This window comes from Montipora foliosa, chromosome 3 (genome assembly GCF_036669935.1).
Source record: "Montipora foliosa isolate CH-2021 chromosome 3, ASM3666993v2, whole genome shotgun sequence".
NCBI lineage: Eukaryota > Metazoa > Cnidaria > Anthozoa > Scleractinia > Acroporidae > Montipora > Montipora foliosa.
This window is the reverse complement of record NC_090871.1, coordinates 14,617,726-14,636,246: the sequence shown is the minus strand read 5'-3', so window position 1 is coordinate 14,636,246 and position 18,521 is coordinate 14,617,726. Positions and strand designations below refer to the sequence as shown.

Genomic DNA, 18,521 nt, shown 5'->3' with positions numbered 1-18,521 from the left:
TCAGGGTTTCTCTCATATACTCTTCCTACACAAATAGAATTAGCCAGTATCCCTTGTGGATCCTTCCTTGTCGCTAAATTGACTACGGTCGTGTATCATTAACTTGATCCTTAGTTGGGTTTCAAGCGGAGTTATAAGTTCCTACTCTGCCACTTTGAAAGAAAATTTCCTGGGAGGCCTACATCCTAACCACGTACTATCGATCTCAGACGTCCGTCGACAAGGGCTTTTTTCTGCCCACTTCACGAACCGTTGATTTCAGTCTGCGGTTAAAAAATTCTGATCACGTGATAACATTTTTGTGGCTCTGCGGTTTCGAAAAAACTAATGTCGTGACGCTATTTTCTGTTGCTCTCCCCAAAGAAAAAAACGCGAAACGATGTTGACAGCGATTGAAACCCGGCCGAAGCTATTACGGGTAATTCAGGAAAAGCCTTGTCCGACGAAATAAGAAGAAGGTGGAAAATTTTCTTCAGGTTTTTTTTTCTTTTCTTGGCCGTGGGAAGAACGAAGGACTAGCGCCACGTGGTCGGTATTTTCAAAACCACAGAGCCACAAAAAATGTTATCACGTGATCAGAAGTTTTCAACCACAGACTGAAATCAACAGTCCGTAAAGTGGGCTGAAAAAAAGCCCTTGTCCACGGATGTCTGAGATCGATAGTAACGCCCGGTTTACACTACAGAAAATTTTTGGCACGGCTTGGGTGAAATTGGCACGGGTCCCAAAAAATAAAAGGTTCGGCTCGGATAAAATTTGCAGTGTAAACAACCTGTCAGTACCAAATTTTATCCGTGCCGAACCAAAATTCTTACCCGTGCTGGGACCTTCGGCGAGGTAGTCCGAGCACGGACTGAAAAAATAGGCACGGTTCGGATAGAACAAGCAGTGTAAACACTTTAAAGGGCAAAATTTGAGCCTTAATTCATATAGGCTAGTGGTTTTCTAAAGTACATTTCAAGATGGCGGCTCATTCTCCACCAAAATCACGCCGACGTTCTTCATTAAAGTTGAACTGCGCATGGCTCCATGAGAAGTTACGCGGGCCCAAAAATTTTGGCACGGTATTTTGGTACGGTAAAAATGGTGTAGTGTAAACAAAGTTTGCTGCACTCTTTTTTGGCACCCATGCCAAATATTTTCTGTAGTGTAAACCGGGCTTTAATCACACCTTCGATTGCTGTGTTGCCAGCATGGTTGTCCTAGTGGTGTAGTGGTTATCACAAGCATAAAATGTTGTCTCCTAGCAATAAATAAAAAATAGACCACAAATGAAGAGATGACACAACTTTGGTTTAATCATCCTAAAGAAGGCCGTAACGTAGATGTAAACTAAAGTTGTGTCATCGCTTCATTTGTGGTCTATAAATAAATTTATATATATAGCCGCTGATTTGGCCTTCTGTGCCTCATCAGTGCAGTGGTGATGATACGATAGGAGGTTCAGCTTAAAAAGCCACCCCAAATGTCCCACACATGTGGTACATCTAAGCCATGCCAGAGTACTCGAACTAGCGAGCTAGTGAGCATGCGCAATAGCTAGCGGCAATGACTCAACCTAGTATAGTTCTCAATTTGGACATGAAAGCAAAAGCTTCGTAATGCCAAAGAGCTATATCTAACTGCTACTAACTGTAATATATCGCCACTGATGAGGCCCAGATGGCCGAAACAGTACTGTCTGCAGTTAGTTCTATATTTATTTATTTCTTGAAATGATTGTTATCCCTTCTAATAAGATAGAGATTATGTCAAGAGCTTTTAAAAATCTCGATCGACTTTACAAACATTTGGTAATTTCGAAAGCTATTATTCTCATAGTTTTTTACTGCCGAGGTTTCTGCTTGTATCTCCTACATTTTAGGTTTTCGTTCTGTTAATTTCACTTGAACCACCCAGTTGCTTCCAGTAGCTACCTTGTAACCGCCTATTTTGAGCTAACGTCTCTTCGTGGTTAGCCAGAGCACTGCTGAGATCCCAGAAGAATCTGCAATGAGATCAACAGAGGACAAGAAAGATGTAACATGATATTCCTCTGTTAAATGTTTTTTTTTCAGATTCATGTGTTTCAAGGATCTTTCAACCTTTCCGTTCTCGACCTAAAATCATGTGAAATAAGGAGGATGGGAAATAGTAAGCAAATCGGGATAAAATGCATGCATCCTTGGTATAGACTTTTTTGTACCAACCTCGTTCCCAGGGTCTCTCTTCTCTGCCTCCATTGCCGTTGAGACGACAATGGAGGCAGAGAAGAGAGACCCTGGGAACGAGGTTGCTTCAGCACGAGATGTTTTTAATTAAGACAAGAACGGGAACCGGAAGTGGGTTCAAGACTAATTCTGACCACTCCGACGTTGAATTTGATCCTGGTAGTCCCTGTCAAACTTTTCTGCTGCACTTGTAAATAGCCAACTGGTTTGCCTCCGGCCAGTTGGGATTCTTAACAGATGTTATTGTTGTTCTTTTCTGTCCTTTCGCTGATTATGTTTCCTTTTCCCTGAAACTGAGCCCCAAGGCGGTGTGGTCAGTTAAGCACGTAGGTGTGTATGTATGAACATTTGGCATGTCAGGACTGGCATTTCTCCCAGATTTATATTATACACTAATCGTACGTAATTGAGAAATGATACATAGAAGTATAAATGTGTTAAGTCCCTTGACACTGAGTTAAAAAGTTCCGGTAGTCTTCCGGTAGTCTTCCGGTTGCCATCAGTGGCTCAAGTATGTCTTGTGATTACGTTCCATATTACCTTATGACTTTAATCTTGGAAGTAAGACCCTAAACGTATTGGAAAAAAAACTGGTCTAAAAATAGATTAGTCTGTGAAAATGCTGACCATGAGCTCCTAACTTAAACCTCCTAACTGAAATGACCGGCAATCTCTTAACATTCTTTGGGGGGAGAGTGGATCCGCAACATGAATTTACTGGATGGAAATACAGTACTTGGTTTAGATATGGAGTTGGGAGTAAAAAGTGACAGTCTGTCACCAATTTTGTCCACGATTGTATTACGTGCTTATGTGATTTTACGGTTGTAGGTCATTGACCTGTGCCCAACTTTTCTGAACGCAGACGTCTTTATTGCACACTTGATGGGCACCAAAACATATAAGCAAAACTAATGGCACTTACGTACTTACATTCTGAACTCTATCCCGCTCAAAAAATCGACAGCAATATCCTCTAATATTCGTGACATTTGTGACTTTATTCATCAGCTCGCAGACTCTTTGTTCCATCACTCCCGAATAGTGGTAATTGTAAGCCAAACACGCGGGAAATCGCAGACAGGTATCCTCACAATGAAGTTCTGAGAGAACAGAGTGAGCCCAAATCACGAGACCCTGAAGCTTGTGGTCAACGATTAGACCTCGGCTAATTGGTAAAGCTAAATTTTGGCCACCACATTGAGGTATTGCATGAGTTGTGGGTCTGGTTGTCGTTGGGACGTGTTCTTCTTCTTCTGCTGACGGTGGAGGTACTGAAGAGGACGAAAAAATCATGGTTCTAATACAGGGAATTCTTTGAATTGCTGACGTCGTAGTAGTATATGGAATGGGGCGTTTGCAGTTGATGAAGCTATAGAGCTGTGGAGCTGTGGAGCTGTGAAGACAACCCCAAGGAACTAAGTACCCTATATTCATGTCGCGTTTATCTATCACTGATTCTATCCCTGACGATTCTGTTCGAGTTAACCAATCACAGTCTGGTAGTCTTTGTAACCATACAATCAATTGTGAAGGGCCCATTTAAGTTAGTTGTCTTATATTTTTGTCTCGTTTTATAGAAAACAATAGCGCTGCTATTGCGTTTTTGACTACTCTACAGCAATGATATCCTGTGAGAAAAGAGATGAAAACTGGAATAATGTCTTTATATTTTTTACCCGTTTGGACTAATGGTTGGTGTTAGGGTATAATGTAAGTTCCTCGGGGAACCAGGCCCACTGCTCCACCCGCCACAGAACTCCCATTCGATATACTTACTATTCGTCATTGTGCACATTTGTCTCAGGCTTAGATATGACTAATAAAAAGATATATTTTAACTGTGAAAAGACATATGATAAGATTTTTAGATGATCGTAGTTATAAGAGCTATCGAGCCAATACTTCAGGCTTTCCTTTCGTTGCCACTTCGTTAAGGAAGCTCACACTAGTCTCAACTCCCTTCAAGAAACTGTACAGTTAGAAGGATTGACTCTAGTTACAACACTGTACATACACTGTATCACCAAGCAGCTATGTTATGGTTTCACATACACCAGCATTTAGTGCTTGACAAATTTAAATACGCTCAATTGTGCTACCATAGCAAAAGGCGATTAATCTAACAACACCCTGAATTTTGTCTTTAAATGTCTATATCTCAAAAACAAACACAGGGACCCCCTTTTTATCGATGGAAAGTACTAAACAGGCTAAATTCAAATTTTTTGCAGAAATTTTAAAAACAATTTCTGGAGCGGACTCTCAGCTATCTTCACAACTGGAATATTTTAGGAGGCTGGCTAGAGGTTTAGGGCCGCGCGCAAGCTAGGCGCTAGTTTGGCGCGTAAAGCCTGAAATCGCGCCTGTCATTAGATGCAATAAATTGACGCCAAAAAAAATTTACGCCTTAGTATGTCGGTACTCATACTGGTAAACCTATATAGAGAAAACATTAAGAGAAATTAACTGGGTTTCGTTTTGTAACTCGTTCCCTGTAGTGAGGGTATTCGCAAAATACTCTAAGGAGCCACCTTAAAGTGGCTGTGATTCCGCTATGTAAAATTTTTTAACTTTGCAAAGAGTTTCATCGCAGCCTACTCGTAACTTTCCAGCAATAAAAAATGGGGGTCAATGGTTGCGATTTTGAGATGTAAGCGTTTCCATACAAACTAAAAGGTCTTTTTAGATGGCTTCTCCTGTTGTCTATGGTGACCTACAATGAGTGCATCTTGTACATGTAATGCAAACATTGGTGTTTCAAATGCTACCTAAAGTTGCTGTTCTGTGAAAAAGTAATCAAGAATAAAAGGAAGCGACTGGATATCAACGAATGATGTCTCGACGGCATTATCAAATGTACATAAGCATATTTTCGGAACTCCTCATAGCGGATGTCAGGCGCGCAAAGCGGAGCACCATGGGTAAGATTTATTGGGAAATTTATCCATGTGAGAAATTTTGGTTATGACGTCACGTAGGTCTGCCCGTCCAGACTGTAGGGGTGGGGAGGCAGGAGAGCCTCTGGGGACACGAGTGTTCGGGCAATTTTCCTTGGCGGGAAATCGCGTGGCAGCGTTGCATTTGGCAACCCGCGTTTTACTGGCGGGAAATCACATTGGTGACGAGCAACTGGATAAAGAGCAGGAAAGTCGAAGAAAAGCGAAAGAGCATGAGACAAGAGGCGACAAAATTTGAGAAGTTTAATTAAGCGAAGAAATCCTGGAGAGAAGCTGAGGAAGGAGAAGAAGAAAAAAATTCAGTCAATGAAAATCACCTTGAAGCTGAGAGAAACAGAGCGAGAGACAAAACACTTTTTTACAATTACTGCAAAATTCTCGCGCGCTCATTGGCTAATTTGTATTGTCAATAAGCGGACAGATACATAAATTTATAATTTATGCGATATTGACGCGATATTGCTCGCGTCAGAAAGTGAAATTGCAATTGAGTAAGCGAATTTACTACGTTTTAGGTTGACTTTGAAAAGATGAAAGGAAAGGAAAAAAAGGAAAGGAACTTTATGTGTCTAATCTTCTAGCGCCGTGGAGCACTAATCGGGGACACTGTAAATTGAAATTAACAAGTTAACGCAAATGAAATCAAATTTTGGTTTTTGAGGAGAGCTAGGGGAAACCGGAGTACCCGGAGAAAACCTAGCCTCTCGGTGCAGAGTAGAGAACCAACAAACTCAACCCACATATGACGCCGAGTCTGGGAATCGAGCCCGGGCCACATTGGTGGGAGGCGAGTGCTCTCACCACTGCGCCATCCCTGCACTGAATAAGATTTTTGCTGTTGTTCTAAACTGAAGAGAGAGGGACTGAAAGGTTGACAGTTAAACGGAAATTTTTGTGAAACTGAGAGATTCTTGGAAGTCACATCGCTTGCGATGAATACGCTTTGTGGTTCGCGTAGCCCGGGTGACGTAGGCGGAGGTGTGCAGCAACCCCGGCCTTGTTGCACAGGGTCTAATCCTGTTGGGGCTGCGTTAGGAGGATCTTTTCTGCGGAGCCTGCTCTGAATAATGCAGTTGGAACGCTCTGCTTCAAAGTCTTCAAAGTGTTTGATGACACCATGGATACTCCTACGCCACAAAAGACGATCAAGAGAAAGTGATCAAGTGAAAGAGATCACTGTGCATGTAATTTCAGTTTTAGTTGTTGATTAAAATTGTTGGTTATTGTTTGCAAGGCTTGTTTGTTTACCGCTGTCAGCTCAGAGGTGTTTGATCTGTTTAATCACTGTAAACTGTATACTAACAGTAATAATGACGATTAATTTTATATTTCATGCAGAAGCATAATGTTCTCCATGTACACTATATTGCTTTCTGGGGTTAGAAACGGGGGCTCCGCTTTTAGGCTTGGCTAAATCTATATATTATAGTGAACCTCCTATGAATTCGAATATGATTAAAAAGGTGTACAAACCGCCGGACTTGCCAAGAGTGTCAAATTTGAAATGAGAATTTTTGCCTTAATTGTAATTTGCTTTAGTGATTTAGTATTACAATCTAGAATCTTTGAAAAAGTGTGGAAGAAATAGGCCTTGTAATAAAACAGTTTCTTGAAATTGTTGAAACTGGTTTAAGCCACCTTTGAGGAACATTCATGACAGAAAGCCATGCTGCAGATCAACTTGCTACTTTTCTTTTATGGGTTCAAGCCTGAATTTTTCAAGCTTCCCTATTTCTTGCATTCACAATTGGCGACGATCTGAAAATCAAAGGAAATTTTTCAGCCTAGTTGCCTTCGTTCTATGCCATTCACCTGATGTGGGTGGACAAAGGTCGCAAGTCTTCTGGCAGCTTTCCACTGCGAAATCTTTTTGACAACCTCCAGCCTTTTTAAACACCAAGCAAGCAACTGTATAAAGTCTCTTGTCTGAACAAGACGCTGCAATAAAGATTTAAAAAATATATATACTTCAACGTAAAATCAATCATTTCAATCGTTTTGATGTTTTATTATTCAAGTTTATTAAAGGCTTAAGAACATGTACAAAATAAAATTAGCGCTGCCCGCAGTTAGCTACAGCTACAGTAAACACCCGCATATAAGAACGAGTGGATTAAGAACAACAGGCTGAAATTTGGCCAATAAAGCACCATATAAATAAGAACAAATTCAGCCTGATAAATAAAACATGTTCGTAATACAAAGGGAAAAGGTATTGAGATAAGGAAACAATACATACAGTAACTTATATCAAAGTACTATGATGTTCAGGAGAACTGTAAATCTATCACAAAACAGCATTGTATGTTAATTAAACCTCTAGTGATATATAATTTGAGGTATTTCTGAAACCAATTTTAAGAACATTTTAAGAACACTTTCAGGCTGATTTCTCACTACGTACCCATCAAATAAGAACACGATCAGCCTTAAGGACGGTGCCTACTAATTCAAAGGTTTTTTCCCCTGGTTTATGATTATGCGGGAAATGTAGCTCTTAACAAGTGTTATTCAAATCCAAAGAGAAAAGTGAGGGTATCCACGCATTTTTCAAAGATAATTCACAAATAATATTTGTAAAAAGCTTTAAAATACAAAGCAATGTATGGCTTTCTTTCTAAAATTGAAGCTTAATTATCTCTCAAAAATGCATGATTACCCACAATTTTCTTTATGGATACCAAGAATACTTACTAAGGTCTACTTTCGCCGGATACTTTTAAACCGCGCAAAAATATCCCTGTATTAGTAAGCATCACTGATAGGAAACCCGAGTATCTCGAGATGCGCAGAACATATGCGCAATAACAATAGTAGGCACCGTCTTTAAACCTGAAAAAAATGTTCTTATATGCGGGTGTTTACCGTATTCGCGTTGAGCAGTGGTTTCAACGCATGACAAATCGGAACAACTCAACCTTACAGAACGAAAAAGTAACTTACAATGGTTAACAGGTAAAACAAGAGAAACGAAAATACAACGACAAAACTAAGACTAATTGTGTACAATAAAAGAAACGAGATTTACGATTAGAGGAAGATACTTAACCGATTACCAACAATCTTTAGAGTAAAAACGAAAAGGAAAATTGTAAGAAACTATATCACTTTGAATACTTGAGCGAACATAGCCATAGTGTGAAATATAATAGACAAATACGTTTAGATAATGTTGACAAGAGCGGGATGGATTATGCAAATATATAATGCACCTGTCACTGTAAACCCCAACCCCGTGCAAACATGGGGCATGAGTGGGGCTTTGTGGGGTCTTTGACTCTTTGCCTTGCCCGAGGGGGTGAGGGTTAATTCACTTTTTGCGTTGCCTTCCAAGAGGGATGGGGGATTAGTACATTTTGGCCTTTGCTTTTCGCTATGGGGTGGGGGATTAGTACATTTTAGTCCGTTGCCCTGTCCGAGCAAGAAGGAGTAAGGACACTTTAATAACCCAGTTGGAAAGGGGTCAGAATATGCAAAGTAGGAGTAGCAAGGATTGACAGACCTACACAACTCCTTAACGGGTGAGACTTTGATACCATATTTTTGGTCTTTGTTTTCTTTAACTTCTTTGCTCTTACGAGTATGTCTTGTATGGATTTCCCCCTTTGAAAAGATAGGAGTGGTTGCTGGTTTTGCATCAAGTGCATGTTTAAGGTTTGGCACTGGCGGGTGATACTGTGTCACAACGCCCGGGGCAAGATATCTTAAGAGATTTCATTCCTTTACTTCAGCGCTGATTCCCTCAGTCTGTGAATTTGATGTCTGATAGAAGTGTCTCAATCAGACGTTTTGATAGCCTCTAGCACGTAGACGTGATTTGAATTTGCAAATGTTCTCTTCAAAAGTTGTTCTTGAAGAATTAGAGCGTAGAAGTCTAGCGCCCTTCACGAATCTTTTTTTGACACCTGGTGGGTGGCTGGAGGAAAAATGAGTGTACTGAAAGGTTTCAGTCGGCTGGAAGTGTGTTTTTATATCCAGAATGGATTGATTTTGAAAGCGTTTGCTTTTGTATACGATATTGTCAAGAAATGTGGCTTAACAGGGCGCCCACACATTTTGAGTTCGCCTCAAAAAAACACTTTTGAGGCAAGAGGGCGACTATATACCACAGGTAAGGTAATTCAATGTATATTTATCATTGATTTATATACAGAGTTAGCGATATATCGCTATAGGTGAGGAAAGCGGTAAATCTAGTACATTTACTATAAAATAACAATCAGTCACACAAACACATTGTGTGGGCCCTCTGTGGTGGCTTCAGTGTTTGAGATCTCAGTCGTAAATTTGATGGTAGGGTGGTGTGAGTTTGCTTGTGTAATGAACTTGTCTATATCCGGTTTGCTGACATCCCACAACGAAAAAATGTCGTCAATGTATTGTTTCCAAATCATTGGCTTTATGACGCTTTTGCTAAGAATCTGTCTCAAGATCGGCCATAAAGATATTTGCAAAGGTAACGGCCATTTTAGTACCCATGGCAGTACCATGAATTTGTAGATAGTTCTTTCCGTTGAACTGGAAAGAATTCTTTTTGAGTATGAGTCTTAGCATTTCTTTATATAGTTTGCGGGGATCGGAGGGTCATTTTTGTGAAAGTTTAAATTTTTAGTATGCTTTGCATAATGTAGTGATTTCCTCTTCCTGTGGTATATTTGTTTATTATATGACTAGTTGCGTGAGCGGGCAAAATGAACACAATCCCGCGCTGTCATTGGCTACCCGAGCAGGCAAGACGGAGCTATACCACCCGCTCGGGATTATTCGCTTGGTCCCGCAAGATCAAAGATCATTTTTTGGTGTTTTATCCCATATAATAAATCTTTTACTGACCAAGCTTGTTCGGTCGAGGGTACTCCCCCTTCTTCAGTGGTTTTCTAAAGTAACTTAAGGTGATTCCTTAGTACTAGAAGTTGTCGTAAGATTGTCTTTAAACTTTTCTCGATTGTTCCCTGCATTATGGTGATTCGAAATATGCAATTACAAAAACAGGTCACCAAGCTCGTTTGGGAGATATAACTTGCTCAAGTTACTCATTTAATCATTGCGACTTCATCTATAAAGGACAAGTTTGTTCCATCGGTTCACGGTACGTTTTGCAGGAACAGGAAGCACAGCTTTGATGTAATTCTTGAAATAACAAAACAGGTGTATTGTATTCAGCAAAAGGAATAAGCTAATGTTTGTTTTATGGCACAGGCATACGTCATGAAGAGGTATTGACTACATATATTCCTTGGGTGCGTGATCTCGAGGAGAAAATTTAAATTTGTGTTCACGGGCTATGGCTACGAATACTTTTTTCCCTGTAACTTTTTTTTCTGACTTAATTTTTTCTACAAAGTTTTACAGCACAAAGAGGAGGAGTAAGAGAATAAAATTATGCCATAAAAAAGATAGGTCACCACCCCTCGTTCAGGAGAAAACAGAAAGAAAACCGAACTCGACTCCTCAACACGTCTCCCCAATGGCGCGGTTTCACTTTCACTCTCGGACTGAAATGATACTTAAGCATCAGCAAGGCTATCACTCGACTATCTTTTTTGCGAGAGTCTAAAAGGTTTTCCATTCTGCTCTTTACTGCTGTACTCTGTAAACAGAGATTCTTCTTTCTAGAGAGCTTTCCCGCACGAAAGGTCGCCATTTTGAAATGTTTTTGGCCACGTCGATATATCAATATTCACACATGGCTACGAGTCTTTATGGTTAAATTTAAAAATTGTTTTGTTCAGAAAACTCCCTTGGCACTTGTGAGACAAAGAAAACAGAACTGAGACATAAACATTTGACCATAAAGCGTCGTTGCCATGCCTAAATACGAACGTGGCCAACGCTCCAGAATTATCACCACCAACAAGCGGTACCATGAAAGCCGTTAATTTGTTTGGAAGCTTGGCTCATCATAGTTAATATATGGATATGGCTATGAAACTCGACAAGTTTCTTTGTCAGTTATATTTTTGTTCGCCGTTTCGGCCCCGACCATGCACAAACCACACCCTTTTGTCCTCGGTTGTGAACCGAGGACAAAAGATTGTACATGGCCACGGTCAAGTTAACATGAAGCGCGATGTCACTCTTCTCGCTGTTTTAGTGTCCAGAGTTTCAAAACCAGTCCATCTATATGAACTACGGGCACATGAATGCCACCTACGCTCTTTTGAATGGTAATCGTGGCGGGCCTTTTTCCTGACACCTATTTGCACCGCCTTATTAAAAGAACGCTAATTAACAATTAGACCCGTAGCCCGCAAGAGGGTCCCAATGGGGTAGTGGCTTTTACGGCTAACAATTAAATTTTAAGCATTTTTACGCCTAACGGGTTAAAATTTTGGCCCTTTTACGGCTAACGGTTAATTTGCTCCCATTACGGTTATCTGAAATTTTGATAGTTAATTACCATTGTTTTACATAATTTAGAATATAATAATTAACTAAAAATATAATAGTTAATTTCCATTGGTGTGAAGCATGGCAAAATCATGAAAAGTATAGGGAACATTCTCGGTTGACCAAAAATGAAATTTATCTAATCCACAAATACAAATCAGTCCTGTACTGACTGTACTACGTGCGGGACGTTGAAATTTGGAACGTTTAATGTCTAAGAAATAAAACAAGTGATTGGTGCAAACGGCTTATTGACAATATCAACAACAGACAAACCAACTAATTTTACTAAAAATACACCTACGGACATTTGATTAACAACGCACCAATCACCGTTTACAGTCTTCAGTCACAGCTAATAACAACACGCTTTAACTGACGGACGACCAATAATATCACGACTTGGTTGACCAATCAGATCAACGAACAGAGTAGTTATACCACCTACTGACGTTACACAAATCACTTGACTCTGATCGGTGATGACTTAGCCTCAGGTTGTCGAAACGTCAGTGTCAGTCCTTCTCAGGACTACACTTTGCAGGACGATCGTACTTCACTCAGTTATATGACTCATGGATTCAAACCATTTACGATTTTTTTTTATCCCAAAGCTTTCAAGTCCAGTGCTCTTGACACTAGCGAAATTAAAACCACATACCTAGCTGACATCTTGAGCCTACCCTGCTTTCTGTTTTTGACTCGTTTTACCGTATTTGATTTTTAAAGCCACTTACCGTTTAGCTCGCTTTCCCTTCCGAGCCAAACAAGAAGGGCAAGTCCAGTTCCAGTTGTTGTTGAGTTACTATGGCAGTAAGTTTCAGGTCAAACGACCCCAAGCCAAAAGTGCAAACCAGAGTAGGCATCAAGATATGGATTACGTTTTTGCAAATTCGTACATGTTCGTTGCCGTGACTTTAACATCTTCAGTTCCCACGGCCTGACCTTGTAGTTCAGTCGGTAGCTATATAGAGCAACGGGGCAATTTCATTATTGGTGATTCATATCTTTACATACCTTCTAACATTACTCTGGTGAACCATAGATACCAACAAAGAACTGAAGAAAAAAAAATTTAAAGTTAATTCAAAAGAAACTGGAAAGAGCTGTTCGGTGTTTGACAGCGCTGAAGCAGTATTTTTGGCCAGTTCAGATCTCAATGATTGCTACGAACTTTACATTATGAGAAAGGAAGAAAAATACACTCAAAGTAAAAGAAACAAGACGGTCAGCAGATTTATTAATGAACACAACAAGCCTTCTTAAATGATCGCTTCAGGTCCCACTTCCGTGGTTACTAAAAAGAAACCGTACATTTAATAATTTCCAGATTTCCAGCGGTCGTATTTATTTAGTTTAGTTTTCGGATCCATAAGTCTTTATTTTTTTCAAGGCGACATTAATTTCTATTTGCTCAGTGTAGCGAAACTCATTATAATAATAATAATAATTACGGGCATGGTCAACAAATTTGGAAAAAAAGTGACTGTAATGTGCGGGCAAGAGATCATAATCTCTTGGTGCGGGATGGCATAAATGCTTTTGAATAGAGCATAATTTTCAGATTAAGCAAGACGGCTAAGGCCCAAACCATCGACTGCGAAGAAATTCTTAAATATCATGATAATGAGGGGAAAAAAATGTTTTGAGGAAGTCACAGTGTAGTCGATTTATCCATTCGTATCGGAAGTAAATTAGAGAGACAGTTTACTTTTGAAATGCTCGGAGGAACACATGGCTTGAAAAAATTATTTACTTTTTTTCCCTAAGACCTTTTACTGCATAATTCTGTCCTCCTATTGATAGAGTTTCTCCTTTATAAACGACTATCGCAGTGCTAACTTTTCAATTAATATTGCCCCTCAAAAATTGCCCTGTAAAATTTCTTGTGAATTAATAATTCAGACCCAAAGAAAAGGCGAAGTCAATCGAAAAAAAATTCTCTGGATCATTAGGCTTCAAGATTTTGTCCCCTAGCTTATATAGGTTCGAAAATGTTGCAGTTCTCGATAAAGTGCTCGAAAATTGAGAACTGAATTTTTCAAGTTTCAAACGGCTTCCCAAACACACTGTTCACATTCTGATGCAAACTAAATATTCTTTATATTTTGTCAAAATCGCGCAGTAAGAAGTGGTTCATAGACTCTATTCTATTTCCTTCCGGAAAGGAAGAAGGAAGTTATTGCTGGATTCAGTTTCGAGTGAGACATATTCATTTTGTAGTTGAATTCTCCGTTTCAGTATGTTAGGATTCGAAGCCCTAACGTTCAGTTAGACTTGTTAGCGTTAGGATCAAGTAGTACATTAACGGTAGGCCTCCTAACAATTACGATTACCCACATCACAGATTTTACCTGCGAAATTAAGCCGCGTCATTCCGGTCGATCCACGGAGTCTAAAATACGTGCTCCTACCATGCCCTGAATTTGACTGAATCTTAAAGAACCGAAAGCGTTATGATTTATTAATATCCCTTTTATTTGCATTAATAGACAGCTTTAATAACGTTACAAAACAAAGTTTATTGTGCACGATTCACGGGGTAATATTCCTCCGACTAATAATTACTGGGTTGCCAGTATGGCAAACCCAGTAGGAATCTGCGTTTATTTCGTCGTTTTTTACTGGGTTGCTAAACCCAGTCGGAATCTGCGTAGCGTTTCGTCGTGTTTTAATTTTTTTCCGTGTCGGTAAAAGTCTTGCCTGTTACTCCCCTGCTTAGTGGTGTCTTTGTGCATAGAGTCTTCTGTGCGTATTTTGTTAGGTTTGAGGGGGCTGGGGTAATGCGTAGATTTCTCTGGTGCACACGGGAGGACATTTAATTATTAACCTGGAATGGCGTTGAAAGTCATTGTAACGCAAATGGGGTCTTAGTGCATCTTTAAACAAAATATGCCCTTATGGCGCTCAAGAATGGAACGTCAATTGGATAAACAACTTAGGCGATGAAAAATAAATACCCGGAATCTTTAAAGCGACGAGTAATGGTCTTCGACAACAATTTCATTTTTTGCCGTTGGATATCACGTAAGCTTTAGCTTGGTACCATATACAACACTGAAGTCAAATGGCAATTCTTTTATGGATTTAACAAATACTGAAGGAATCGTATACAAAAATTTGCTTTTATCAACGGAGTTGATAATGTAAATTGGCCACCGTACAGAGATTCTAAAAGCTGACGTTTCGAGCGTTAGCCCTTCGCTCTGACGAAGGGCTAACGCTCGAAACGTCAGCTTTTAGAATCTCTGTACGGTGGCCAATTTACATTATCAACTCCGTTGATAAAAGCAAATTTTTGTATACTACTTCCCCACCGACGCAGCATCACAGTTTCTTTAGAAACTACCCCTTCACTGAAGGAATCGAACGCCTTGAATGCATCACTGTGTTTACTGAAGTCGCATCTAAGTTGTCCGGCAAGTTACATTCATTTTTATGACTCAATTCAGCAAAGGTAAAAAAAAAAATTGGAAATGTGACAGTGAAAAATTATTTGAATGAAAGCTTGTTGTTTCTTTTGTCTTGTATTATTTACGTATACCGTCAAGGTTCTTTTGAAAAGGGTTTGATGTGAACTGTCAGAATTTATTTAATTGCATATGCTTTGTGATTGTGTGTTTCGTTTGCACGCACGCAACTGAAATAGGAAGGGTTTCTTGCCTCTTATCGCAAATATGTTGTTTGTTTCAATAAATGTTTCGCTGGAAAAGATTTCTGTGAAATTTCCAGCTTTTGTAAACTTATCATGTTGTGTAATTTTCGAGCTTAACAAATTTGCATACTTGTGTTGAAATGTGTGATACGGGGAGAATTTTGTAGAAGCGCATAAGTCACGAAAATAAACAGGTCTGTTGGAAGCGTGCTTGAGTTCAACAAAATGAGCCCCAAAATCAGCAAAAAATTGTGACGCCGATGAATAATAAAGTAGCTGCTATTTCCAAAATGATGGAATTACCTGGTGATAAATAACCTCGTCTTGGAGAGTAAATTTTTGACTTTGCAGAAACAATGGTGGGCGATTGTGATCTTTGTTTTGAATTCGCCCATTTATTGTCAAACTTTAAAACACTTGACAGAAAAAGAAACTTACGAAAACCCGGTATCTTGCCATCATTTGACACAGATGCTTCACGTTAGTAACCTTTAGTATTACAAAGCTGTCAGATGCTCAGAGGGCACGCTTAAACTTGTGGTGAAAGAAGTTGTGAGGGAGCTTGAAAATTATCAACATGTCAGCCCAGAAGCATATGTTTCTCACCTCCCATTTATTTTCTTCAATCTTTCTGGGTTCAGTACTTTGCTAGTAACCACATGTCTTCTCAGGCTATTTACCCAAGACTTCTACCATGGCACTACAATGATAGACAATACCAAAACAATATCGTGTACTGTTAGACCTACATAGTACGCAAGGACAACTTGAATCTCCTGGAAGACTACACACAGCTCAGTTGACATTTTATATGGAATAAATCGCTGTGTTACTTCACTACCACACGTAAGCAATGCGTGTCTATTTTTAAGGACAGGAATTTCTTCGTTCTACAAATGATTAATTAACAGGCCGGTAGCCAGGTTTTTAACCCCAGAAAAGGATCTGTTTCGTCGTACGAATGTGTGAGGACCTGTGAGCCAAAGGGCCTCTGCTGGTAAGACTTCTGGATGACCCCTTTAAATGGTCTTCTTAACTTCCATGAGGAGCTTAAGCCGACTCAGGAATTCTCGGCTGGACGTCTCCTGACGGTGTAGATATCCATCAACAAAGGCTAAAAACTTAACACAAAAGGTGTTTCGTATTCAGAAAAGTGTTAAAGCATTCAGGATCGATCAGATTGTACTGTGAACTTACGTTAAGCAGAAAAAAGTAGTTAATTTTTTATTGAATGACCATATTTAGGGGCGAGATGAATTTTGTGGGGAACACAAATCTATTTCAGTTCGTTTGCTCGCATCGACAGTGGCGGTTAGTGCTGGGATACGGAACCATTTTTCGTTCTATAGGATTTATGGATTAACTCTCTCACCCAGGGAAAAAAAATTAAAGGTCGCCGTCGTCTCTCGCCGACCAGCACTACTTCGACGCTCCTCGCCGCTGGTGAGCGAGAAGACCTCTGGCATCCAGGGTAAAATGTTAGCCAATTTGTCGAAGGAAAGTTTTATCAGCTCTTTCGAAGAGAGATTTGTCGCCTTCAAGTCGGTAATTTGTTGCGGGAAAATGGTGATCACGTTCCGAAATTCGGCGGGTCTAATCTGCAGATCGCAGCTCGCAGGTCACAGGTTGCAGGCATTGTTTCACCCATACAGAAAGTAACCTAAACATTCTTAAAAGCTAACCTTAGGCCTAAAACCTTTTGCTTAGGCCTAATTAGGCCTAAGGTTAGCTTTTAAGAATGTTTAGGATACTTTCTGTATTGGTAAAACAATGACCTGCAACCTGTGACCTGCGACCTACTAGCTGGGACCTGCAGATTAGACTCGCCGTCCGAAATTCTGGTAAAAACGTGGACGAAGCTTACGGAATAACTTTGGTTGGCCTCTGTGGGGGGATTAATTGAACAGTCGTCGTCTGAATGTCATGGATTTCTGTATCCAGATGTTTTCAAACGAGTTATGGAGGCAGTAAACAATGTTGACGTCGGGGAATTCGGTGCTGGAAGCCTTCCCGGTATACAGGCTCACGCTCAAACGTTGAGGTAAAATAATTGCTGTTAGGTTCAATTTCATGATATCAGGATATCATGATAGCAGGAAATTGATAGCTCTGTAATTAATATTGAATGTGCCTCCCTGTTACATGCTGGGAAATCAATTAGCCCGGAATGAAATTTTACGCAGCTCCATTGGGCATTCTGAAAGTTAACTGACAAAATAATTTGCCTGTGTTTAAATTAACAAATATACCAATACATCACTAACGTTTCATGTTTAACCGGAGAATTAGGGAAGCAGATGTTCGAAGGTGTAATAGCTGTTGAGTTTTATTCCTCAGTTATCGAGTTCCATGAGTATAAAACTTAAAAATGGATTGCTTTAAAATCAGAAAAGAACCAATTCACCGTTGCTGTTGAGAAAAGTGTATGCCAGGCAAAACAAGTTGCATCTCGGTAGCGTGAAAGTTAAGAAATAATTTGCCTGTGTTTAAATTAACAAATATACCAATACATCACTAACGTTTCATGTTTAACCGGAGAATTAGGGAAGCAGATGTTCCAAGGTGTAATAGCTGTTGAGTTTTATTCCTGTTTTATCGAGTTCCATAAGTGTAAAACTTAAAAATGGTTTGCTTTAAAATCAGAAAAAAACCAATTCACCACTGCTGTTGAGAAAAGTGTATGTCAGGCAAAACAAGTCGCATCTCGGTAGCCTGAGAGTTAACAGAGAAAATAATTTGCCTGTGTTTAAATTAACAAATATACCAATACATCAGTAACGTTTCATGTTTAACCGGAGAATTGGGGAAGCAGATGTTCGAAGGTGTAATAGCTGTTGAGTTTTATTCCTCAGTTATCGAGTTCCATAAGTATAAAACTTAAAAATGGATTGCTTTAAAATCAGAAAAGAACCAATTCACCGTTGCTGTTGAGAAAAGTGTATGCCAGGCAAAACAAGTTGCATCTCGGTAGCGTGAAAGTTAAGAAATAATTTGCCTGTGTTTAAATTAACAAATATACCAATACATCACTAACGTTTCATGTTTAACCGGAGAATTAGGGAAGCAGATGTTCCAAGGTGTAATAGCTGTTGAGTTTTATTCCTGTTTTATCGAGTTCCATAAGTGTAAAACTTAAAAATGGTTTGCTTTAAAATCAGAAAAAAACCAATTCACCACTGCTGTTGAGAAAAGTGTATGTCAGGCAAAACAAGTCGCATCTCGGTAGCCTGAGAGTTAACAGAGAAAATAATTTGCCTGTGTTTAAATTAACAAATATACCAATACATCACTAACGTTTCATGTTTA

At 39.6% G+C, this 18,521-nt stretch overlaps 1 protein-coding gene across 1 annotated transcript; it reads right to left on the bottom strand.

Annotated features, from left to right (window-relative positions):
* Positions 1–292: 292 nt before the first annotated feature.
* LOC137996862 (uncharacterized) lies at positions 293–13,995 on the bottom strand. Its single transcript, XM_068842482.1, has 5 exons — positions 13,915–13,995; positions 12,578–12,619; positions 6,983–7,108; positions 3,144–3,484; positions 293–1,987 (listed from the first exon to the last, which is right to left on the bottom strand). Exons 1-5 carry the CDS (start codon positions 13,934–13,936, stop codon positions 1,955–1,957), a joined length of 564 nt encoding a protein of 187 aa, XP_068698583.1. The 5' UTR covers positions 13,937–13,995; the 3' UTR covers positions 293–1,954.
* Between the last annotated feature and the right edge of the window lie 4,526 nt (positions 13,996–18,521).